This window comes from Diabrotica undecimpunctata, chromosome 6 (assembly GCF_040954645.1).
Source record: "Diabrotica undecimpunctata isolate CICGRU chromosome 6, icDiaUnde3, whole genome shotgun sequence".
In the NCBI taxonomy this organism is placed as follows: domain Eukaryota; kingdom Metazoa; phylum Arthropoda; class Insecta; order Coleoptera; family Chrysomelidae; genus Diabrotica; species Diabrotica undecimpunctata.
Genome location: NC_092808.1, coordinates 15,046,313 through 15,071,743, shown reverse-complemented (window position 1 = coordinate 15,071,743; position 25,431 = coordinate 15,046,313). Strand labels below are relative to the sequence as shown.

The window sequence follows — 25,431 nt, the reverse complement described above, 5'->3', positions numbered from 1 at the left end:
ATTCTAAAGTTTTCTAACTAACAAACAAGATGGCAACCAAAGTAAGTGAATTGTTTTATGAACCACCTTTGTTTTGTGCGATAGTGTTTTAGTGAATAAATTAGATTGCAGGCGACTGATACACGAACCATAAAAAGTGTACATCGGTTTTTATTTCTTAAAATACTTATAGAGTAGTGGCTTATATTTTTTTCAATTAAAGTTAATTTGTATGACAAAAAGTTGCGCATAAAACTTTGTCGTACATCAATTAACCTAAAATCTTTTTTTTTATTCTTTTGGTTATCTTTCATAAATAACTAAATTTTTTTAAGCGAATCTTTACTGAGACGTCTTTCTGACTTTATTTAATGTCAACAAGCTGCTATAATAATTATTTTTCAACACACCGAAACTTTTATGTTTCTTAGGTACACCTTTTTCCAAACGAAACTTTGAGTATATTACGCTGTTCCGAAAGTAGATTGACACAACTGTAAAATTTTGAAAAATGACTTTATTATATTGGAGGGATGAAATCTGCATTTTCTTCTTCTTCTTCAGGTACCATCCTTGCTACGGAGGTTGGCAATCATCATAGCTATTTTAATTTTTAAGGCAGTAGCTCTAAAAAGTTGTTTTGAGCTGCATCCAAACCATTCTCTCACGTTCTTGAGCCATGACATTCGTCTTCTTCCGATGCTTCTTCTGCCATCTATCTTTCCTTGCATTATGAGTCGCAGGATGCCATACTTCTCGCCCCGCATCACATGTCCGAGATGCTGTAGCTTTCTTTTTTTAATTGTAAGTTCAACTTCCTTCTCTTTACCTATTCTTTTCAGTACTTCATTATTCGTAACTCTATCTACCCAGGAAACCCTCATAATTCTTCTATAGGTCCACATTTCAAAGGCGTTAAGTCGTCGCATTGTGTCTAAATTTAACGTCCATGATTCCACTTCAAAGTATAGTACACTGTATACGTAACATTTTGTTAGGCGTACTTTAAGAGCTAATGTTAAATCTTTGCCACATAGGACCTTTTTCATTTTTATAAAATTAGAACGTGCTTTTTCGATTCTGACTTTAATTTCTGCAGTGTAGTCATTATTTTCTGTTATAAGTGTTCCTAGGTAAGTGTACTTTTTTACTCTTTCGATCTGCTGGCCTTCTACTGTCAAGATTTCGTTAGTATTATGGTTGTTTTTACAAATTTTCATAAACTTCGTCTTTTTGATATTGAGCGAGAGTCCGTACTCCGTACTACACATTATTATTTTACTTATGAGTCTTTCCAGGTCTTGTAAACTATCGGCTATTATTACTGTATCATCTGCATTTCTGATGTTGTTAACTAAGACTCCATTTACTCTTATGCCGACTGTTTCATCTTCCAGAGTTTCTCGAATTACCTCTTCAGAATAAGCGTTAAATAATAGAGGTGATAGTATGCAGCCTTGCCTGACTCCTCTCTTTATTTCCATTTCTTCAGATGTCTCTTTTTCAATTCGTACTATTGCTCGCTGATTGTAATAAAGGTTTGTTATTAGCCTTAAATCTCTTATATCTAGGTTTTTATTTTTTAGAATTTTCATGAGCCGGTCATGTTTTACTTTATCAAACGCTTTATTGTAGTCTATAAAACAGACGTAAAGAGGACAGTTAACATCCAAACATCTCTGCGTCAGCACGTTGAAGGAGAATGGAGAATTGCATTTTCTACATATTTTTAAATCACCAAAAATGTACTTAGGAATTTCGAAATGAGAGATAATTTCGTAGAAACAATTATGACGATTTACAAATATATAGAATATGCAGTTTTTGAATAATTTTTCAACATTTTACAATTGTGTTAATATACTTCTGGTATAGCGATTACATTTGACTGCATATTTATTAAGTATAGGCTCTCACTTTTTAGAAGATCATTTTTAAATTTTTTAGTTTTCTTCTCAGATATAAGCTATTATTGATATATAATAATTGTTTATATTATTATTATATATTAACTTGAGCTAAATTAAATAATCAACATTTTATAATCTTTCAGTTTTTAGTATTAGCCGCATTGATTGCAGTAGCTAGTGCTGGTTCTTGGGATTCTGGTCTTGGCTACGCCGCGCCAGCTCTAGTTGGTCATGGATCTCACGATGCCATCTCTACCTACTCTACTGTGCAACATCATGCTCCTGCCGTACACTCATATGCTGCACACGCCCCTCTTGTCCATGCTCCAGTTGCCCATTCCTACGCAGCTCCCTTAGCTCACGCTCCAGTCGCTCACGCTTACGCTGCTCCCGTTGCTCACGTTGCTGAACCCTCTGCACCTGCCCACTACGATTTCGCATATGGTGTAAGTGACCCCCACACCGGAGATACTAAGAGCCAACACGAATCTCGTCGCGGAGATGTTGTTCACGGAAGTTACTCACTCTTGGAATCCGATGGAACCAAACGTACCGTCGACTACTCTGCTGATCCACACAGTGGATTTAACGCCGTTGTACATAAAGAACCAGCTGTACATGCTGTTGCTCCAGTTGTTGCCAAAATCGCAGCCCCAGTAGCTTACGCTGCTCCAGTAGCTCATGCCGGTTATGCTGCTCCATCAGTCCATGCCGCCTACAGTGCTCCAGTTGCCCATGCTGCTTATGCTGCTCCAGTTGCCCATGCTGCTTATGCTGCTCCAGTTGCCCACGCCGCTTATTCAGCACCGGCTGTTCATGGATACGCTAGTTCAGTTGCCCATGGTTACGCTGCTCCTTTGGTACATGGCCATCATGGTTATGCTGCTCATGCTCCAGTCCTTTCACACAACTTATGGTAATCTAAGAATCAAACAATTGTAGATTTTGTATATAACTTATTTATACTGCTTGCAATACAATAAAAGGTTGTCGAAAAATAATAATTTTCGTTATTACTTTTAGTGATACATTTCAATTATTATTATCCAATATACTAGTGTCTAATTGAATCTAATGTCTTTAGTTGGAATATACGCAACCAGTTACTTACGCATTATTCCTATAATGGACCTTAACATATAGACCGAGAAATTGAAACGTCTTAAAAACACGAAGCAGAAAACTAAAATAAAACTTAATTAAACAGGAAGAGAAAAAATTAAATTTTCACAAACCTGGCAAAAATTCTGACATAAAAAATAACTGGCCTAATGGTTTAGGAAATTATCTATTTCTGAGCTACGAAGGCTAAACATAGTATAAAGCTTCGCATGAAGATGACATTGATGACATTAAAACGGTTGGAAAGTTTACATATCTGGGACTAGAGATATATGCCAAAGGATCAGAAGATGGAGAAATACGGAAGAGAATAACGCAGGCAAACAGAGCTTATTTTGCCCTCTCACATATATTTCGGTCTAAAAATGTCCACCGAAATACAAAGATGAGAATTTATAAAACCTTAATTCGACCAATAGCATGCTATGGCAGTGAAGCATGGGTCCTGAAAGAAACCTCAAAAAGCAAACTCGACACATTCAAAAGGAAAGTACTGGGTAGAATACTAGGACCTGTGCTTCAGAAGTCGATGCAACAAGGAGCTTTATTAACTTTATAAGTAAGCATCACTGTCAGACTTCATTAGAATACAAAGATTGCAATGGACAGGGCATGTGATAAAAATGGGAGAGGATAGGCTACCAAAAAGAGCACTAAATACTAGAATGCAGGAAAAGGGACCGGCTGGAAAGCCAACAAAGCGCTGGGAAGACACAGTAAACGGCGACGCACAAGCCCTTTTAGGAGTCCGTGTATGGAGAAGATCAGCTACAGAAAAGCAAGGGTGGAGGCAAAAATAAAGGAGGCCAAGGGTCAATTTGGCCTGTGGTGCCGTAGAAGAAGAATATAAAGCTTCGAGCTAGTCTACAGTACCGCCTAGTGTACCACTTATTTTATAGCATGTCTCCACAGGGTACATAAAATTGTAAATGCTACCTCATAGGTTTTTGTTTGATTTGTAAAAAATGTGGGTTTAATATGGATTTTTAAAGATTACTTAATGTTCCAATCATTTAATAATCCTGCTAATGAGCTACTTGTTAAAGGTATTAAATTGGCATATAAAATCATTCATAAGTGCACTTTTTAGTAATTAGAACATATGAACAGCGATACAAAGACGGGATTCAAAAAAGAGTTCGGTACTAGGTAGGCTAATGTCTGGATGTTAATCAAAAGATACACGCTAGTTTCGTAGACTTTGAAAATGCTTTCGACAAGCTAGGTTGACAAAATTATCAACGAAGAAGTTCTGCGTTGATTGAATTAAAATCCTAATAATAAATACTATCAAAAAACAATTAGAGTATTGGGGCCGTGTCATGAAGAGAGAAAGATAGAGACTACGGCAAAATATATTGCAAGGAAAGATCAAAGGTGGACGGAATCCAGGCCATAGAAGGATGTCCTGGATGAGAAATTTAAGGGATTGCTTTGGCTGTACAACAAACGAGTTATTTAGAACAGCTGTAAACAAATATTGTTAGGCATAACAATTCATCACCAAGAGTGCTCAGTTTAGTTCAAATATTAGAAGTGAACTAGGTTGCTCTTTTAGTTCACTAGTTCAATAACACATAGTGACAGGAGAGATTAATTTACATATAATGAGCAAAAAGTAATATGGTTTTATCGTTTTTGCATAAGAAGTTTATTTTTGATAATGCTGATTTAAATTTAAATTAACTTTAAAAATATTTTATTACAAAATGTATTCATTTTGCTTCAAAGCTCAACATAAAATATATAAATTCGCAGCGTAGATTCACCACTCACCGTTCATGAGTCGTCGAAGATGATCTACGTAGTTCATAGTTCTTTAGTTAAATCACGCTCTCTCCCCACCCGCTCCAGCTCCAATGCTCACGTTTGTTTTGTTGTTCGTCACGTATTGACTCGAAGATTCAAACTGAACCGCTCCTGAACGATGAACGACTTGCTGAGCGGTTTAAAAAGTCAGCTCTGGCGAACTAATTCATTTAGTTCACACATCGGAGCCTGTTTTTTAATCTATGTATTTCGCTCATGAACTACACAAGCCTATAAACAAAATTAGAATAAAAAAACAGTTAATCCCAATAGGAGATAAACATAAAAAACAAGAAGATAGATTCTTTAGTATGGATTCCTGTATTATGTCTGCGCTTCCGCTCTTTGTAGCATTCTCCAGATGGATCTTATCATCACATAACCTTGCCGCCGCTCCCTTCACCAGATTGCCTTCTTGATTTATCGAGAAAAGTGTTTTTATTGTTACTTGTTTCGTCTATACTATATACATATAAACCGTCAACTGTTTTATCTTGTATAATACCCAAAGCATTTAGAGCATGTCCTCACCTCTATCAAAGCTGGGAATAGGCATATTTACAGTTTTTCTGTAACGCTTGTCTGCAATTGGCGGAAATTTTTGTTTATTTAATTGTTGTATAAAATTAGTCTGAGCATGAAGATCTTCCATCGAGTTTTCTATATTTATTCTTATATTTTCTGTCTGTGCACACCGCATGCATGAAACTTTACTTTTGAAACCTTCATAGTATACATCAAGTGTGCTGTCATCGAAAACATCTATCAAAACAACAAAATGAAAGTCAGAATAGATGAACAACTTACAGAACCTATAGTAGAAATAGGCCGCGGAATAAGACAGGGGCACTCATTGAGCCCTATGCTTTTTAATTTAATCCTGGGTGAAATCATCAAAAGTGTTAACAAAGAATGGGAAACAAAGAAATAAAAATACTCTGTTACGCAGACGACGCAATATTGATGCCCAAGATGAAAGTAGTCTGCAAAGACCTGTCCATAGATTTAACATAAAAACAAAAGGATTTAATATGGCAATCCCATCCCCTAAAACTAAAACAATAGTAATCAGCAAAGAACCAACCATCAGGGAGCTACAAATGTGATGAATAAATTGTTGGCGTTGGTATAAATAATTAAAAAATTCACTACTTACAAACTTAATGAGGTTGTATCAACGAAGATGTATTATAATGTTGATAAAATTTATCACAGTCTCTCATCTTTTTTTTAATATACAAAACCTATTTTTATGTTTAAAAATTTTAAAAATTACTGTACATCCAAAAACACTTAATTATTCTAAATACATAAATGACATTCATCATCATCATAAGTGGCTCGACAATCCGTTGTGGATCTTGGCCTGCTCACAAAGAAGTCGCCACTCCTGTCGATTCCTGGCAACTTCCCTCCATCTTCTAACCCCTAGAATCTGTAGGTCTTCTTCCACATCATCAATCCATCTCATTCGTGGTCGTCCTCTGCTTCTTGTGCCCTCTGGTTGTGAAAATGTTAATCTCTTCGTGTATTCGTGATCTGACATCCTAGCAATGTGTCCAGCCCATCTGTCTCTGCACTTTAACGAATTTCACAATATCTGGATCGGTGTATAACTGATACAGTTCAAAGTTGTATCTTCGACGCCATAGCCCATTTTCATTTACGGCCCCAAAAATCTTTCTAAGAATTTTTCTCTCAAAAATACCAAGAAGTCTTTTATCATTTTGAGATAAGATCCACGTTTCAGCCCCATATATCAAAACTGGTCTTATTAAGGTCCTGTATATATTAAGCTTTAGTGCACGTTTTATATTTTTATTATTTAAATGTCTCCGGAGGCCGTGAACAGTTCTGTTTGCTATTGCTATGCGTCTTTTTATTTCGTCGCTTGTCGTGTTTGTTGCACATAAATGACATTATTCTGACAAAATTCTTTGAAATGTCAATTGATAAATTATTGTTTGTGTTACTATTGCATTTATCTAGTAGTAACAAATAGGAGAACATTTCATTTAGATGACCAATATCACTGTTCTATGATTCATTGCATTGTTATTTTATCAAATGTAGGCCATTTCAAGAAAAAGTCTTTTGGTGATGTTACTTTCCTGTTCTACTACTTTGATGTTATTATAATCTATTTGTGAATTGAAAATACCAAATTAATAGATATATCTTTTTTAGATACCAAATTAATACGAAAAGGTACCCATTTACTGGTTGATTGGTATAGAAAACCTCTCAGTTCAGGCAGATATCTCAATTATTGGTCGTACCATAAATATTCAATGAAACTTAATTTAGTTAAAGAAATGAAAAATCGTGTCCTTAAAATCAGCGATACCGCTTTCCATACAAAAAATCTAAAAATCCTTTATAACCTATTCATTGAAAACTCATACCCAAGTATACTACTAAAGAAAATTTTGTTTAACACTCCACAAAATTTAACTAGTCATTTAAGAAACGAAGAAAATCTGTCTGTATCACAAGATAGAATTGGACCTGTAGATCCTTTACCAAACCAAACTACAATTAGATATGTATCTCTTCCATACATTAAGGACATGAGACAGAAACTAAGTAGAATTTTTTCATCAATTAATAATATCAAAATTGCACATAAAACGGTACTAACAGTTAACAAAGTTTTTTCTAAACTTAAAGACCAATCCGCACTCTTGTCTTTAACGGATGGTGTTTACTGTATACCGTGCGGATCAAGTGAACAAGTATACTATGGTCAAACATCAAGATGCCTTAAAGACCGCATTAAATCCCACAAGTCAGATAATAGACTGCATCCTGAAAAAAGTGCATTGGGTGAACATGCATTTAAAAATGGGCATCAAATAGATTATAATAACATCAAAGTAGTAGAACAGTAAAGAAACATCACCAAAAGACTTTTTCTTGAAATAGCCTACATTTGCCAAAATAACAATGCAATGAATCATAGAACAGATATTGGTCATCTAAATGAAATGTTCTCCTATTTGTTACTACTAGATAAATGCAATAGTAACACAAACAATAATTTATCAATTGACATTTAAAAGAATTTTGTCAGAATAATGCCATTTATGTATTTAGAATAATTAAGTGTTTTTGGATGTACAGTAATTTTTAAAATTTTTAAACATAAAAATAGGTTTTGTATATTAAAAAAAGATGAGAGACTGTGATAAATTTTATCAACATTATAATACATCTTCGTTGATACAACCTCATTAAGTTTGTAAGTAGTGAATTTTTTAATTAATTATACCAACGCCAACAATTTATTCATCACATTTGTAGCTCCCTGATGAAGGACATAACCAATGTCCGAAAGCTTGGAATAAAGATTTAAAAGAATACACGTTTCATTTTTATTGCTGCAAACCCAATATTTAACGTTTACTTCCTTACGTTGTCAGCAAATACTACTGGTTCATTATATATATATATATATATATATATATATATATATATATATATATATATATATATATATATATATATATAAGTAGTTAGGTATTATTGACTGACACGTTATGTAAAATAAAGTTTTATTTTGAGGTTGCAGTCATTAATAGGGCAGGAAAGTAAAACTCTTTGTTCTTTAATCAAGCTTTCGCAAAATTTATTTGCTTCTTCAGGATATGCTAAAATATGGTATCAGTAAATACAACGAAATTAGAACTAAATAGCATTGTATAAAACTAGTAAAAAAACTTACAACATGAGGTTAATCCATTAAATTTTCAAATTGGCAAAACATTAAAACTTAACTTATTTTAAAAATTATACAGTTATGTAAGTACAATATTCCAATTTAATTTAATTTTGTAAAAATTCATTTTGACATTGATTATGTTGATGTTTGATTTATGTCAGAAAGACACTCGTTTCTGTTTATTATATTTTTTTTTGTTGATAACTAGCTCTTGATTGTTATTATGGTTACGTACAAAGTGGCGCCAAATATGAATATTTAAATTTTTTGAAATTCTAATATTTACAGTCAGAAAATATTATATTAGAATATAATAAATATATAATATATAATGACTATAAATATTAGAATTTCAAAAAATTTAAATATTCATATTTGGCGCCACTTTGTACGTAACCATAATAACAATCAAGAGCTAGTTATCAACAACAAAAAATATAATAAACAGAAACGAGTGTCTTTCTGACATAAATCAAACATCAACATAATCAATGTCAAAATGAATTTTTACAAAATTAAATTAAATTCGAATATTGTACTTACATAACTGTATAATTTTTAAAATAAGTTAAGTTTTAATGTTTTGCAAATTTGAAAATTTAATGGATTAACCTCATGTTGTAAGTTTTTTTACTAGTTTTATACAATGCTATTTAGTTCTAATTTCGTTGTATTTACTGATACCATATTTTAGCATATCCTGAAGAAGCAAATAAATTTTGCGAAAGCTTGATTAAAGAACAAAGAGTTTTACTTTCCTGCCCTATTAATGACTGCAACCTCAAAATAAAACTTTATTTATATATATATATATATATATATATATATATATATATATATATATATATATATATATATATATATATATATCTTGGAAGAAAAAAAGATGTTTTTCCTCCAAGACATTGCACGATCTCACAAGACCGTCATGATGGTGAAAATTCATGAGTTGGACTTAGAATTGATTTCTCATCTAACTTCTCATTCTTCTGATTTGGTCTCCTCTACTTATTGGGTATTCTTAAATGTGAAGAGATGGGTCGTCAATAAAAAAGTCAGCTCTAACGAACAGATAATTGACGAAAGAAACACCTATTTTGCAGAGCTTCCAGTATCGTGTTATTCGGTCGGTACAAGCAAGTTGGAACATTGCTGGAATCGTTGTAATCGTTGACAAAATGTATTGATCGAAAAGGAGACTATATCAAATTTTATATATAAATAAAAGAATTTTGTAAAAAAAAGTTCTTCATTTTAAAGGAGGTTACTTCTTATACAACTCTTTATATAAAAATTTTATTTTAAAAACATCCTTGTAGCTGGAGTAAGATCCGCTAAGTAAACATAAAGTTTATTTGCAAGGAAATGTTGGTTTAAAGAAATTATTCATTTTGCGTTAAACCTTGTCATTGAATAAATCATTATCAGGAGACCAAATTTACTAAATCACATTCATATAATGTTAGTATGATTTGCTTGAGTTTCAACGGTTAAGACACCTTGTCAAATCAAAAATCATTTTGGCCTACAATGTATATGTCGAGAATATACAAATTGCCTTATCCATCAACCCCAAGAAGTTTTGGTCGTACGTAAATTCAAAAAATAAAAGTTCAAGAATTCCTGGTGTGATGAAATATAATGACATTACTACCTCCGACCCACAAAATATTGTGAATATGTTTGCAGAATTTTTCAAGAGTGTTTTTCTGTCATCAGATATTAATTTCAAGGCTAACTCTTCCTCAATCAACGCAGATTACTTAAATTTTTATCCTATTTTAGAGTCTGAGATAATTTTAGCTAGTAAGAAATTGAAAGACAAAATGACGTGTGGACCTGATAATATTCCATCCTTTTTGGTTAAGGATTGCATAGGTGCCTTAACTGTGCCACTATTAAAAATTTTTAATTTATGTCTTCTTAACAAGGAATATCCGAGTCTCTGGAAGGAGTCAAAAGTGTGCCCAATATTCAAAACTGGTGAAAAGGGTCAGGTAGAAAACTACAGACCAATTTCCATTATTTGCAATCTATCGAAAGTCTTTGAAATAGTTTTGTATAATCGTATTTACTCACGCACTCGTAATCAGCTGTCTCAATATCAACATGGTTTTGTCTCCAACCGGTCCACTGTGACAAACTTATTAATGGTCACACAATATATCTCAGCGGCCCTAGATAATAGAAGTCAAGTTGACGTCATATATACTGACTTTACGAAGGCGTTCGACAGAATTCACCACGGCGTATTACTTTCTAAATTGTGTCTCTTTGGTCTCTCTGAGGATGCCGTGACTTTTATGATGTCTTACTTGTCAAATAGAACGCAGTTTGTTGCTTATAATGGTAAAAAATCGGAACAAATCGTAAACAAATCGGAAAAGTACCTAGCTTCTTCAGGGGTTCCACAAGGTTCTAATCTAGGTCCATTATTGTTCTTGTTATTTATTAACGATCTGTGTGAATTAATTTCTGGACCATGTTTATGTTATGCCGATGATTTAAAGATTTATTCATTGATAAGTGACCTTAATGATTGTCATTTTTTGCAGAGTGAACTGAATCGTGTACATGAATGGTGTAATGCAAATCATTTGAATCTTAATGCCAATAAGTGCAAAGTAGTTAGTTACTCTAGGAAACAGTCTAATTTATACCATCCTTATATTATCAATGGCAATGAACTTGAACGTTTAAATAAAATTAAAGACCTTGGAGTTACATTTGATTATAAACTCACCTTTGTTGAACATGTAAATTTAAAGGTTAAAGAAGCACTTAAATCCTATGGATTCATAATTAGAAATAGTCGAAATCTCACTAATATTAAGGCAATTAAATTACTTTATTACACTTTTGTACGATGTAAACTGGAATATGCCTCTGTCATTTGGTCACCTTTTTATGATGTACATATCCAACTTATAGAGCAGGTGCAGCGTAAATTTTTAAAATTTTTGTCTTTCAAAATTAACGGCATATATCCCAAGAGGGGCATCAGCAATAGTGAGTTGTGTAGCGATTTGGACGTAGTATCATTAGAATCTAGACGAATTAATGCCTCCCTAATATTCCTGTACAAGCTACTACATAATCTCATTGACTGCCCTGATATTCTTCGACAAATAAATTTTAACGTTCCATCTTATCCAGTGAGAAATTCGATTACGTTCAGAAATACACAAGCTAGAACTAATCTTATGTTAAATTCTCCTCTATTTCTCATGTGCAACTATTATAATTCCTTAAGTGCTTACTGCGATATATTTCACTGCAGTTTAAAGCAGCTTACTAGGATGGCTGAGATCTACCTAGGTGATTGAGTAGTTTCTTTATGTTAAGGTAAAATACTCGAAAAATGTTTTATTTAGTTAGTACTTATGAATTATTAATATATCATTTAATTTTAGTATTGTATTTTGTCCTATAAATGGATTCTGTTGAACAATAAACGCTATTATTATTATTATTATTATTATTATTATTATGATTAGATGTATGTTAGACATATTTGTATCTTCTCGTTAATATACACAAACTGTAATTTTATATTATATACAAAAATATTTTCAAAAATATCACCTTTTAATTAACCGTTATCTGCTAAAATGAAACATACTTGCAAAAATTGACCTTCAAGAACCTTGCAGGATGTTAATATTTGGTAGTTTAATTTGTGAAAGGTTGTAAATTCTATTCCGGGGTGGGACCACCTTACACACGCAACAAAAATCATATAAATAACAAACAACTGATAATAAAAATATTCTAAAGTTTACGAACTAACAAACAAGATGGCAACCAAAGTAAGTGAATTACTAGTGCTTTATTAACAAAAAACCTTTGTTTTGTGCGATAGTGTCTTAGTGAATACATTAGGTTGTGATCAAATAATTCGCGAATCAAAAATTGTACATCGTTCCTCAGTTCTTAAAATACTTATACAGCAGTGACTTCCATTTGTCCAAGTTTAAGTTAATGTTAATGAAAAAAACTAGTACTTTACTACTAGTAGTAGTATTTGTCAATACGTTATTTACTTCAATTTTAAATTCATTGTTTATCTCTTAGAAATAGTTTTGAAAACTCTATATTATAGTCCGCTCTATTTTCTATGCAAAAACTGTATTCATACTATTTCTAATTAATTTTAACAAATCTTTAGACACATCTACCTGAGTTTACTGCATTTAAAAAAAGAAAAGTATGTTCCCACATATTAAAAATTGTTTGTTTATAAAATAAACTTTTTTACAAAAGAAACTTTAAAGAAATTTTTAGTATAATAAATTCAACTAGTTATTTTTATACTAAGAATAACTTTTTTTCATTTTGTATTATTTCTTCTCCAATCTGAGCTAATAATTAATTTATGTTACATTAAATAACTAATATTTTATTAACTTTTTCGTCCAGTTTTTAGTTTTCGCTGCATTCGCTGCAGTAGCTCATGCTGGTTCTTGGAACTCAGGTCTTGGCTACGCAGCACCAGCTCTAGTTGCTCATGGATCCCACGATGCCATCTCCACCTACTCCACTGTGCAACACCATGCTCCAGCCGTACACTCCTATGCTGCTCACGCTCCTCTCGTTCATGCTCCAGTTGCCCATTCCTACGCAGCTCCTTTGGTTCACGCTCCAGTCGCTCACGCTTACACTGCTCCAGTTGCTCATGTTCACGCTGCTCCAGTAGTCAAAACTGTCATTGCTGAACCATCTGCACCAGCCCACTACGATTTTGCATATGGCGTAAGTGACCCCCACACCGGAGATGCTAAGAGCCAACACGAATCTCGTCGCGGTGATGTTGTTCACGGAAGTTACTCACTCTTGGAATCCGACGGAACCAAACGTACCGTCGACTACACTGCTGATTCACATAATGGATTCAACGCTGTTGTACACAAAGAACCTGCCGTACATGCTGTTGCTCCAGTTGTTGCCAAAATCGCAGCTCCAGTAGCTTATGCTGCTCCAGTCGCTCATGCAGCTTACTCTGCTCCATCAGTCCATGCCTCTTATGTTGCTCCAGTTGCCCATGCCGCTTATTCTGCTCCAGTTGCCCACGCCGCTTATGCTGCACCAGCTGTTCATGGGTACTCTGGTTCAGTTGCTCATGGTTACGCTGCTCCTTTGGCCTATGGTCATCATGGTTATGCTGCTCATGCTCCAGTTCTCTCACATAACTTATGGTAATGGTGAAAAGAATGTCGTACGTCTTGTATATAACTTATTTATGATCCTTAAAATACAATAAAATGTTGTCCAAAAAAATATTTTTAAGTTATTTTTAAAATTTTTCTATTTACTTTATTATATAAGGTAAAACAGTGATTATGGCAAGCTCTAACAAACAACTTAAAGTAATAATATAATGCACTTCATTATTGAATTTTTGCGATCACTACAATAAAATTTTCTGTCTTGTTCAAACTCTCATTTTAAGAAGCCATAACATTGCTCTTCTGCCTATCGCTCTGCGGTCTACTATCTTCTGGCTCAGATTCAGTGTTAGAGTTTTCAGGTCGCGAAAGTGCGTCTAAAGCATAGTGACGCCTTAGTTAACTCAGAAATTAAAATATTTCTGATGTTAATAATGGAGTTATCCTTGTTAGCATCACATAGTTATCTCCAGGTTCTAAACTTAGTAAACGTAGTTTGCGGTTGCAGGTAATTTGTTTTTATGTGGTGTACATGTTTTTTTATTTTGTGTTTTTATTACTATATGTGAATCCCACTTGTCATTAACTTATTTTATAAACATGCAATTTCTATGTATGGTCAGGATTTTTTAACTCCTAAACGTCTGCTTAGCTGTATAATAAAATCCCAATAGACACTGAAGCCCTCCAAAAGAGCAAAAAATCCACACAAGTAACAAGAATCTGACTGTCACCAGCCGAACAGACCACACCCAAATCTCTCCTGAAAGCCGCTGTACCCCTACAGGTACAACCTCATACATCATAACCCACAACCCCTTCTAAGATACAAAATAGAAGATATCCCTATTTGCCAGCACCAAAAATTCTTACTAATCATAAAATCCAATGAGCTATTGTCAAATAATATCGCATTACTAAAAGTCTACACGTCAGACAAAATAGCCAATGTTAAAACCTTCTAATACATTAATGTTCACTAATTCCGATTAAAACTCCGCAACATCATCGATGACGACATAAACGCCATAGCCCTTCCACACAAAATCATCCACAATCCAATCCTCATATCTAAAAAGCTCCAAACAAAGTTCCATGTAGTAATGACCGGCGTGAACAAAGACCTATCTTAAACTGAAATCAAGGGCATTTTGTCCGAAATCTACTTCTCATATACCAAAATCGTCCTCATAATTGCCGGTTCCAGTAACATTCCATCCAATTTCGTATGAGTCTTCACAGGCTCATAACCCAGATTCGAACAACGTAATCACAGTGCGTCTGAAGTATTGCTCAAAATGTTGCAAACGCGGACATTTTTAAACAGAATTCACCTAAAAAAGATTATATGCGCCAATTAAATACAACACAAATTCCGTGGCAATCATCTCGCCTCTTCTCACAAATGTCCTAACTTGGAAGCTTCACACTAGTCCGCATTAAACTCAACCTGTAACTACATCCAAACAAACTCCAATACATGATCTCACCTATCTGCCGTGGCAGACGTGAGGTCCTTAATTAATTTTAAGTGTATGCTCCTTTTTGACATCTTTCCAGAAAAAAAAAAAGAAGGACGTCGCCCGTCTCTGCAACATACTTTCAGAAAAATGCACGGTCACGACATATCGATGACGATGTACAATAATACTATACATCAAACATTCATCCAAACTCGAAATTAATTCTTGTGATCCAGTCTCTAAATACAGAGCTTTAAAACTCGATTTTACTCGTCAACCATCTCATAAAATCCTAAAACACACATAACCTTGAATTCACACGTTGGAAAGTAAACAAACTCACCACATTCCCTTGGAGTCGATTCAACACACAAGGGATCGGGGAAGATAGGTTTTCTGTAGTTCGGATATTTCAAAACGATATCAGCCATAGGCGATAACCTAACCACAGCTAACCTTTACGCGTTTACTAAAGAAAGCTCTAACAATTCCGAAAGGAATCGTTTGTTTTTGTGATATGCAGTACCGGTGTTTTTATCGACTGACCACCGACCCGTTAATAGGAAGCCCATCACTAGAAGTTGACGACTAACCGCCTTCTCCTCGGATCCTGCTATGTTTTTCTTTCCAGCAAATCCCAGTCTAAACCACAATCCCATTCCTTGAAGAAACACAAGCCTGAAAGAAGGGTCTCTGGGAGGGGTATACTCCCCTCTAGAGTAAATTAAGTTAGCAATAACAGCCAGGTAAACCAGTTCTTCACTGATTCGTCCAAAGTCACCTAGTCTTTCAGTTCATTCCGCTTTGGCTCTACCCGCTTCTCATCGACTTTGCGGCTAGTTGCCATTTTACCAGCTACCTGTGGTTTTATTTCTATCAAAGAAAAGCTCCTTATCACAGTAAGCTCATTTTCAAAGCCTACGTTTATTTTTGTTGACGAAATGACAGTATCTCATCAGCCAAGATAAAAAATTTAGGGTTTTGTAATAACAGTGTAATCCGAGACTGGTAGCGGATTGTTCCGTAACGAATAATGATCGCGAGTCTTGGTCACCTAACGCTCTCATCAATTGCGAGCTTCTTTTGAATCTTTTACTTATACGAATACAGTTGTAAGTAGCACTTCTTCATTCTGATAATTTTGATTTAATTTAGTGTAGTAATGAATGGTGCTGTTCACTACATTTTGCACGTTTATGAGAGGAATAACATGGTACTCTCCTTTGATATAGTAGGCATCCATCGCATCATTGCTTTTCCTTTAATTTTTGTTTGTTTCATGTATTTATAGACTTAGAAACTTTGTATATTTAAACAGTTTATATTCTTTATGATATACCACACAGGTTATCTTCTTCTTTGGCTGTTATCTATGCTCTACACTTTTTCTTTCATTTTACAATATTTATAATGCTTGGAACCTTCTTTGCAGACATATCTACGTTGGCTTATATATCGGCAGACTGACCGTGCTATTTTGACGTTTCATATATTCGTCTGGTTTCCGTATTCTACCTTATCCTTTTTATCCTTGCTATAAGGGGGCCCCAGAAATCTGCCATTACATTAATCCACTAATCGCTTTTAAGTATTCATGAAGACTAGGATGCAATATTTTCAGTGCATTTGCTGATGTTTTTTTATCTCTGCAGCCAAGTATCTTGTGTATTAATATAAATAAAATCATCTTTGGGTTTTCATACATATCTTGCAATATTTTTGTCAGTACTTAAGTTTGAGAACACGCATTGAAATAGCACGTGCATCATTCATTAAACTTAAAAAGTTTCTTTGTTGTCGGGATATAAGGTTAGAACTACGCCTGAGAATGCTTCGATGTTACGTGTTCTTTATGGCTTGGAAGCGTGGACACTAAAACAAGTCCATCTGAATAAGTTGGCTGCCTTTGAATTTTGGTGTTACAGAAGAATACTACGAATATCATGGATTCAAAGAATGTTAAACCTGGAAGTAACTAGAAGGATAGGAAATGAGGCGGAAATAATAATAACTATCAAAAGACGAAAACTTGAGTACTTAGGACATGTGATGAGAGGGCAAAAATACGCATTATTACAACTTATTATGCAAGGCAAAATCCGAGGAAAGCGAAATGTGGGAAGATGAAGAATATCCTGGCTTAAGAACTTAAGGAATAGTTTGAATGCAGTAAAACTTTTTAGAGCGGCAGTCAACAGAATCCTTCGATAGAAGATGGAACTTAAAGAAGAAGACTTAAGTTTGCTTCTGTAGTGTGGAAATGTTATATTATTGTACTAAATCATGGAACGTTACCCATGATTCATATTTATCCATAAAGGTTGGTATTTTTACTTGACGCAATACATTTTTCCTGTCTTTTAAAACTTTTGCCTCTAATCTCTTATTTTTTCTTATGATCGACCGAACGTATTTTTCTCATTATATAAAATTTTTCTATATCCCCTTCTTCTAGCGCAACCTATTCATTCTCTAGGGTTAGTTTCATTAATATTGCGTCTATTTTTTGTAGCTCTTCTTTTAAATTACCTCGTATACCTTCATCACTTTCGTCATCTTTCAATAATTGATCCTGATTTTTATTACTCCAATTTTAATTGAAGACTTGTATAAAACTTTAATAAATACTTCTAATGACTTATTATCTTCTTTTGATGTTGAATATAGTCTCTTTTTTTATTTCTGTAATGAAACTGGACCTGGTAATCTCTGAACACTGCTAGCTTGTTCAACCTCCAAACAGTTGGAGCAGTAGACCCAAGTACTGCTGTTCCGTTTCTCTGGTGCTTAGTTGGATAAAAAGCTTGACTTGCAAGGCTTCTAGTAATTTAATTGCAGTGCTTGTTAGCCTTCTTTATTTATGTTCTTTCCTCCACACTTCAAATGTAATCGCCGATCTTTTACAGAAGTGGATAACAGCTATTTAAGTGGCTATAGGTTGTTTTCTTAAAAGTTCTAATCTTTCTTAACTTTAATGCCCTTTTGGTGTTGTTTTGTATAAAGGACCAATATATAATTCGAATGCTGTATGTTCTTCTTGTTCGACTATATGAAATAACACTTAGTCGAATGTTGTGGAGTAAATGACTTTATGGTAACTTAAAATCGGTACACTTTAAGATGACGTACACAAAAGAGTTCAACCCCAATTTAAAAGAATACAATTATAAAGCAACAATTCAACCTTTGGCCCTAGGTGCTTACATACATAAAATATTTTTTATGAAATTATTGTTATAGTATTGTAATGTATATTTAAATGATCTCGTTTTACCCACAGACATTATATGTCTGTGCGTTTCACCAGACGCGACTCTATGGCAGCAGTAAATCTATTTGTATTTCCGGCAAACTGAAAGATATTGAGACTCGTGCTACTCCCAAAGGGCTCGACCTCTTTTTCTTCTATCATACATAGGTAAATTATACGAGAGTCTTCTAAGAGGGCGAATAGACACAGTGATTGAAGAGGCGGGCTGTCACCCAGGCAGTACGGTTTCAGAAAGAACAGGAGCACGATGGATGCGCTGATGGAAGTCTTTTTGGATTTTCGCGGGGTGGGGTTAACCAAAGGTGAGCAATCCTACTGTTGCTTAACGTCCATAATGCTTTCAACAAATTAAAATGGAAAGAGGTAATGAAGGCTTTACGAGAGAGAAGGACTCCGACTATCTGTTAGAGAGGAAAATTCTGATAAAAAAAAGGGAGCTATGCTACTATGCTATGCTAGTATTGGCGCGGGACAGGGAGGACCTTATCTTTAATGCACAGCGTACGTGTGACCAAGTTGCCCAAAATGCATGGCCTAGAATTGGCTGTTGGTAAGATCCAGGCTATAGTTCTCAAGGGACCAAGGAAAAGGGACGGGATAATATTCGAATGTGCAGGAAAGAGAGTGGTTCCAAAGAAATGCGTGAGGGATTTAGGGGTGATTCTGAGTCAAAACGGAAGGTGGGGGAACACGTAAATGCGGTGACTGAAAGAGCTGCGGGGAGATCCGCCGGGTTGAGGGGATCATGCCCAACATCTGAGGGCCCAAAACTGAGAGGAGGAGGGCCCTTCATTCTGTTGTGCAATAGATCGTCCTGTACGCTGCGCCTATCTGGAGTACTACAGTTTTAGCAAAGGTGTACAGAAAGCAGCTCACCCGTGTAGATAGGAAGAGTCTATTGCGATGGGCATGTGCATACAAAACAGTCTCTACCGAGGCGTTGAGAGCTATCACCGAGTGTATTCCTATGCACGTGCTAGTGAAGAAAAGAGGAAGAATATACAAGAGAAGCAATGAAGACAACAACATAACGTTTAAAAAAAGTAAAAAAGGAGAGATCCATAATGGTGTGGCAAAAGGAATGGGATGAGATGAGAAGGATGGCGCAGAGAGCAAAGTCGCTGATTCCTAATCTGAGGATTACTTCCTGACGGAGATGCTCACAGGACATGGTTGCTTAAGGGCATACCTTTACAGATTTGGAAAGGCAAAAAAAGACAAATGCCTGTACTGTAAAATATAGGACACTGTCTCACACACTCTATTTGTGTGCGATAGATATATTGGTGAGAGGACCTTGTCTGAGAGAAAGCTAAGAAGTAGCGTGCAATCATTCACGGAACTGGTGGAGAAGATGCTAAGGTGGTTAGATCGGTCGAGAGCATTTTTGCGATATGTGAGGAGAACGCTGAAGAGAAAGGAAGAGGAAGAAAGGCGACCCGAAGAAAGGCAGGGTGCGCAAGAGCAATCAAGAAGATAAGGCAGAATGAGAAGGGGCGAGATTAAAGAGAAGAATTCAGTCGTATTGAGGGAGTGCCAGAAGGTGTGAAAATTGTGCATGAATGAGAGATGGGTGAATGTCATGCCGATGTTGCGTCCCACTCAGGGCGATCCGGCCGGTAATTCACCGCTGAGGAGGGTGTTTTTTAACAGGTAGGTCTCTGGCATTGACGGCGATGGTGTCTGAGCAACCCCTGCGCGCGGTCTAAGATATCATCGTGGCCAGAATTCGTAAAAACGAATCACATGCTATGATTTTTCTGACCCATATTCTCAAGGTGAAGCTGATTTCATCTAATTGAAAGAACTATCTTACAATAAAGTCGTTCCAGAAACTCAACTCAACAATATTCTCAATATCATTTTAAAGTCGTCTTTTAAAATGTATAATATATGTACTTGACGCAATACATTTTTCCTGTCTTTTAAAACTTTTGCCTCTAATCTCTTATTTTTTCTTATGATCGACCGAACGTATTTTTCTCAATATATAAAATTTTTCTATATCCCCTTTTTCTAGCGCAACCTATTCATTCTCTAGGGTTAGTTTCATTAATATTGCTTCTATTTTTTGTAGCTCTTCTTTTAAATTACCTCGTATATCTTCATCACTTTCGTCATCTTCCAATAATTGATCCTAATTTTTATTACCAGTGCCACAGAGGCCGGTCCTAGGACCCACGTTGTGGAACTTGGCAAATGAAGGGTTTGTGGGCAAACAATACGGACAGGGTGTAACCCCTTTCGCATTTGCAGACGACCTTAAGGCGACCCGAAGAAAGGCAGGGTGCGCAAGAGCAATCAAGAAGATAAGGCAGAATGAGAAGGGGCGAGATTGAACATGAACATTAAGAAATAGAGGGAGAGAAGAATTCAGTCGTATTGAGGAAGTGCCAGAAGGTGTGAGAATTGTGCGTGAATGAGAGATGGGTGAATGTCATGCCGATGTTGCGTACCACTCAGGGCGATCCGGCCGGTAATTCACCGCTGAGGAGGGTGTTTTTTAACAGGTAGGTCTCTGGCATTGACGGCGATGGTGTCTGAGCAACCCCTGCGCGCGGTCTCAGATATCATCGTGGCCAGGATTCGTGAAAACGAATTACATGCTATGATTTTTCTGACCCATATATGTCTGAATTGTCAATATAAATGAGTCAGATAAAATTACATTATAAGAAGAATTTTTCAACAAGTAACAAAAACAAAATTTGTTTAATTTATTGTTGTTTCGTATTTTGAGATCGATCTCCAAAGTGGATAAACTTATTTTAAACTAAAATTGTGGCTCATTACCAATACAAATAGTAACTGCTTGAAGATGTTACAAGAAAATAGCTTCAGAACAATATTTATACCTTAATATTTTTCATATAACACGTGAATAATGTAAATAAGTTTTAAATACATTGTCTGCAATAGTTCTTCACTTTGTGTTAATATATTGGTCTTCATAATTATTAAAGTGAAATAGTCTTATTAAAATCGACCTTCAAGAACCTTGCAGGATGTTGATATCTACTAGGTTAATTTGTGAAAGGTTTAAAATTCTGTTCCGGGGTGGGACCACTTAACAAAGACAACAAAAATCATATAAATAACAAAGAACTTTATTAAAAATGTATTGTGAAGTTAACGAACTAATAAACATTATGGCAGCCAAAGTAAGTGATTTGCTAGTGGTTTTTTAACAATCTTTGTTGTGCGATAGTGTGTTAGTGAAGAAATTAGTTTTAAATGAATAATACGGGAACTATATTAACGACTTATTTAATATTAACGACTTATTTTCATTCAAATTTAAAATTATTGTTTCTATAAAAGAAATACAGATTATAAATACTCATAACGAATATATTATCGAGATTATTTTGCTCTGTCTCCAGTTTCTTTTGCTGCTTCGTATGATCAGTTTCGTGAAGCATATTTCTCATTTTATTATTTCCAAAATAACATATTTTTCATGTACTAATATATTTTTCTATAAGGAAACTCTTACATATTTTATTAAATATTTACTATTTTCGGTTTGTAGGTACATTGGTTTATTTTTAAAATGCTGTATAAGTATTTTAAGTATAACATTCTTTGTTACGCGCACAGTTTGACAGGATAAAAGACATTTCTTATGTTTTTAGTATTTCTGCTATTATACAGTGCATTCATAAAGCGTGGAAACAGTCTATTAACTCATGACTTTATTATTTTCACAGTTAAAGCTGCGATAGGTCGATTTTTATTTTTGTTTTTTAACCTTTTTGGAAAAAAAAATTTTCCACCACTGCTTTAGCAGATGTGACGTCATCGATAATTTTTTTTAAATAAAAAGGGCATATTTTTATCTAAAATATTAAAAGCCCATATTTTTCTGAATACAACCGTACCAAACTCATCACATTCAAACTTCAGTATACAAAGTGTAAAGGAAACCAGTGCTCTTATTTCTTAAAATTTACATCAAAATTTATTTTACAAAGAAAATTATTAAATACGTCATTTCATATTAAAGAAAAAAAAAATAACATAATTACAACAAATGCTCGAATTGAGCTCCTTGGTTTAATTGACAGTATCCAAGATATCCAATTAATTCTTGGGTTGTGTTTGATTACATTACTGGTGTAATTTGTTGCATTTCAGTACGAATTCTCTGTTTGAGGTCTACTAAATTGGTAGGGCGGTTTACATATACCTTACTTTTTAAATAGCCCCAAATAGAAAAGTCCATGGGATTTAAATCAGGCAACTTAGCAGGCCATTCAATGTGGCCTCGTCGTCGAATCCAACGATTGCAAAAAGATGCACTTAGAAAATTTTTAACCTCTACAGCATAATGTGGACTTGCTCCATCCTGATGAAACCAAACGGTCGGATCTATTTGACCAGGATTATTGATATCTGTAAATGTTGCGGTTAAAAATGAAACTAGGTATGTTTGCAACATCTCTAAATACCTTTCACCCGTTACAGTACCGTTAAAAAAATACGGTCCTACAATGGTATTTCTAACAATCCCAGCCCATACATTTACTTTTTTGGGATATTGGGTATAAACTACCATTGTTCAATTGGGATTTTCTGCCCAATAATGACAATTTTGCCTATTAACGGTACCATTTAAACAAAAAGTGGCCTTCTCGGAAAACAACATATTATATATTTCGATTACACAATTCTTACATTATTTTGCAAAAACTCCAAAAAAACATTTTTCTTTGTAAAAACTTTTGATTAAATTGTTTTTTATCACTCATAGATTAACCGTTTACTATTTTCATTTTTTCATAATATATTGTGGCTTATTCTGTTAACAGTATTTATAGAAAGCACACAATTTAAAATTTATATATTTTGTTTTTGTTTTAGTTCATAGTCATTGCCGCATTCATTGCAGTAGCTCATGCTGGTTCTTGGAACTCAGGACTCGGCTACGCCGCACCAGCTCTAGTTGCTCATGGATCCCACGATGCTATCTCCACCTACTCCACTGTTCAACACCACGCACCTGCTTTACACTCATATGCTGCACACGCTCCCCTCGTCCATGCTCCAGTTGCCCATTCCTACGCAGCTCCCTTGGTTCACGCTCCAGTCGCTCACGCTTACGCTGCTCCCGTTGCTCACGTTGCTGAACCCTCTGCTCCAGCCCATTACGACTTCGCATATGGAGTAAGCGACCCTCATACCGGAGATGCTAAGAGCCAACACGAATCTCGTCGTGGAGATGTTGTTCACGGAAGCTACTCACTCTTGGAATCCGATGGAACCAAACGTACCGTCGACTACACTGCTGATCCACACAATGGATTCAATGCTGTTGTGCACAAAGAACCTGCCGTGCACGCTGTTGCTCCTGTTGTAGCTAAAGTTGTAGCTCCAGTTGTAGCCAAAATCGCAGCTCCGGTAGCTTACGCTTCTCCAGTAGCTCATGCCGCTTATGCAGCTCCAATTGCCCATGCCGCTTATGCTACTCCAGTTGTCCATAACACCGCTTATGCTGCACCAGCTCTTCATGGATACGCTGGTTCAGTTGCTCATGGTTACGCTGCTCCTTTGGCCTATGGTCATCACGGTTATGCTGCACATGCTCCAGTTCTCTCACACAACTTATGGTAATTGTGAGCAGAAATGATTGTAGATTTTGTATATAACTTATTTATGCTGCTTGCAATATAATAAAAATTGTTAAAAAATATATATCTTTATATGGTTTATTTGGTTTATTTTTCCTTTTTCCGATTTTTCTAAAATTCAAAATCTATTTTAACATAATTTTAGGCTTTCAGTTTGTTGATATAAAATATTGCCAAATTTCATAATTTCCCCAATATTTTTATGAATTAATGGTACTTTTAAAACATTGTTCTTGAAAATATTTTCACCCTTTCATATAATATACTTGAACTTGACAACAATTGTCAAATTATTAATGTTTTCCCCTTTGTATATCGACAATTTTAACCCTTTCGCCTGACAGGTTATTCGGTTTAACCAATTGCACTTTTATCATTTATCGAAATTCTAATGATATCATATTCCATGTATAACGTGTTAAGGAGTGCTCAATGAAAATTAGATTTTATAATTGAAAAAAAAATTAATGATTTGTGAAGAGTATTTTTATTGATGGCCGTATTTTGAGCTTTGTAGGAATATATGTTTATTTTATTTTAATTAAAGTTATTTTTAGCCATTCTTGTGTAGATGAAATTGTAAATATTACCAAAATTGTGTAGATATTGTCTTATGTCGCTTAATCGTTGTGCATTATTACTAGCCAATTTACGCTTTAGTGACAACGAAACGCGTAACAAAGAACTTCGACTGTACTCTAAACTAAACTATCACTTCTTTTAAGGAAGCTGGTATTAATGTTTCAATGAGTGGTAGTGCGGGGGGAAAAACTCTACATTGAAGAAATCGTAGTTCCACTTGAGAGCCGACTATTGTTTAGACAAGAGACAAGTTTGGAGTGAAGGTATACAGACTCTGTTTGGATGGAGGTTATACTTATAATCTACAAATTCATTGTGGAAATGACAAAACCGAAAATAGGTCAGTTTCAGATAGCGTATTGTTTTATTAATATTAACAAAATCGCATCAGCCACATTGGCTATTAGCGAAACAGTAGCAGCGAACAATAATTTGTATTACAGTTTTATGTTTGGATAGTGTTTAGAATGTTAATTGAAGTTAAGAAACTCTTTAGGTTTGAGATATCGCACTGTAGACCTAAAATATCACTTAGTCTGTTGTCTAAATTGTACAACATGCGCTTTGGCGTTAATGCTGGACATTGCTCTAACATATGTTTGATTGTTAACTTTTCTTCACAGTTGTCTCATTTTGGTTCTTGTTTATTGGAAAACACATGGCCATTAGTTAATCGCGTATGATCCAGCCGGAATCGCGTTAATATTATCTGGTCTCTCCGACTTGTTGGCCAGGGTTTTATCGATTTTTTACTATCGCTTAGCTTGACCGATTACACT

The 25,431-nt window shown here is 34.9% G+C and overlaps 3 protein-coding genes across 3 annotated transcripts in view; all 3 read left to right on the top strand.

The window, feature by feature from the left end:
• The window catches only part of LOC140443028 (uncharacterized), a 79,555-nt gene continuing 54,124 nt past the window's right edge, over positions 1-25,431 (top strand). The window contains exons 1-3 of the mRNA XM_072534056.1: positions 1-41; positions 2,033-2,807; positions 20,595-20,646. Of these exons, the coding sequence (XP_072390157.1) occupies positions 30-41; positions 2,033-2,807; positions 20,595-20,646 (839 nt within the window). The 5' untranslated portion in view covers positions 1-29. The remainder of the gene's footprint in view (positions 42-2,032; positions 2,808-20,594; positions 20,647-25,431) is intronic.
• LOC140443169 (uncharacterized) lies at positions 12,314-13,828 on the top strand. The gene is made up of 2 exons (XM_072534266.1): positions 12,314-12,350; positions 12,961-13,828. Exons 1-2 carry the CDS (start codon positions 12,339-12,341, stop codon positions 13,738-13,740), a joined length of 792 nt encoding a protein of 263 aa, XP_072390367.1. The 5' UTR covers positions 12,314-12,338; the 3' UTR covers positions 13,741-13,828.
• On the top strand, positions 21,545-24,149 carry LOC140443167 (uncharacterized). Its single transcript, XM_072534263.1, has 2 exons — positions 21,545-21,601; positions 23,304-24,149. Exons 1-2 carry the CDS (start codon positions 21,557-21,559, stop codon positions 24,051-24,053), a joined length of 795 nt encoding a protein of 264 aa, XP_072390364.1. The 5' UTR covers positions 21,545-21,556; the 3' UTR covers positions 24,054-24,149.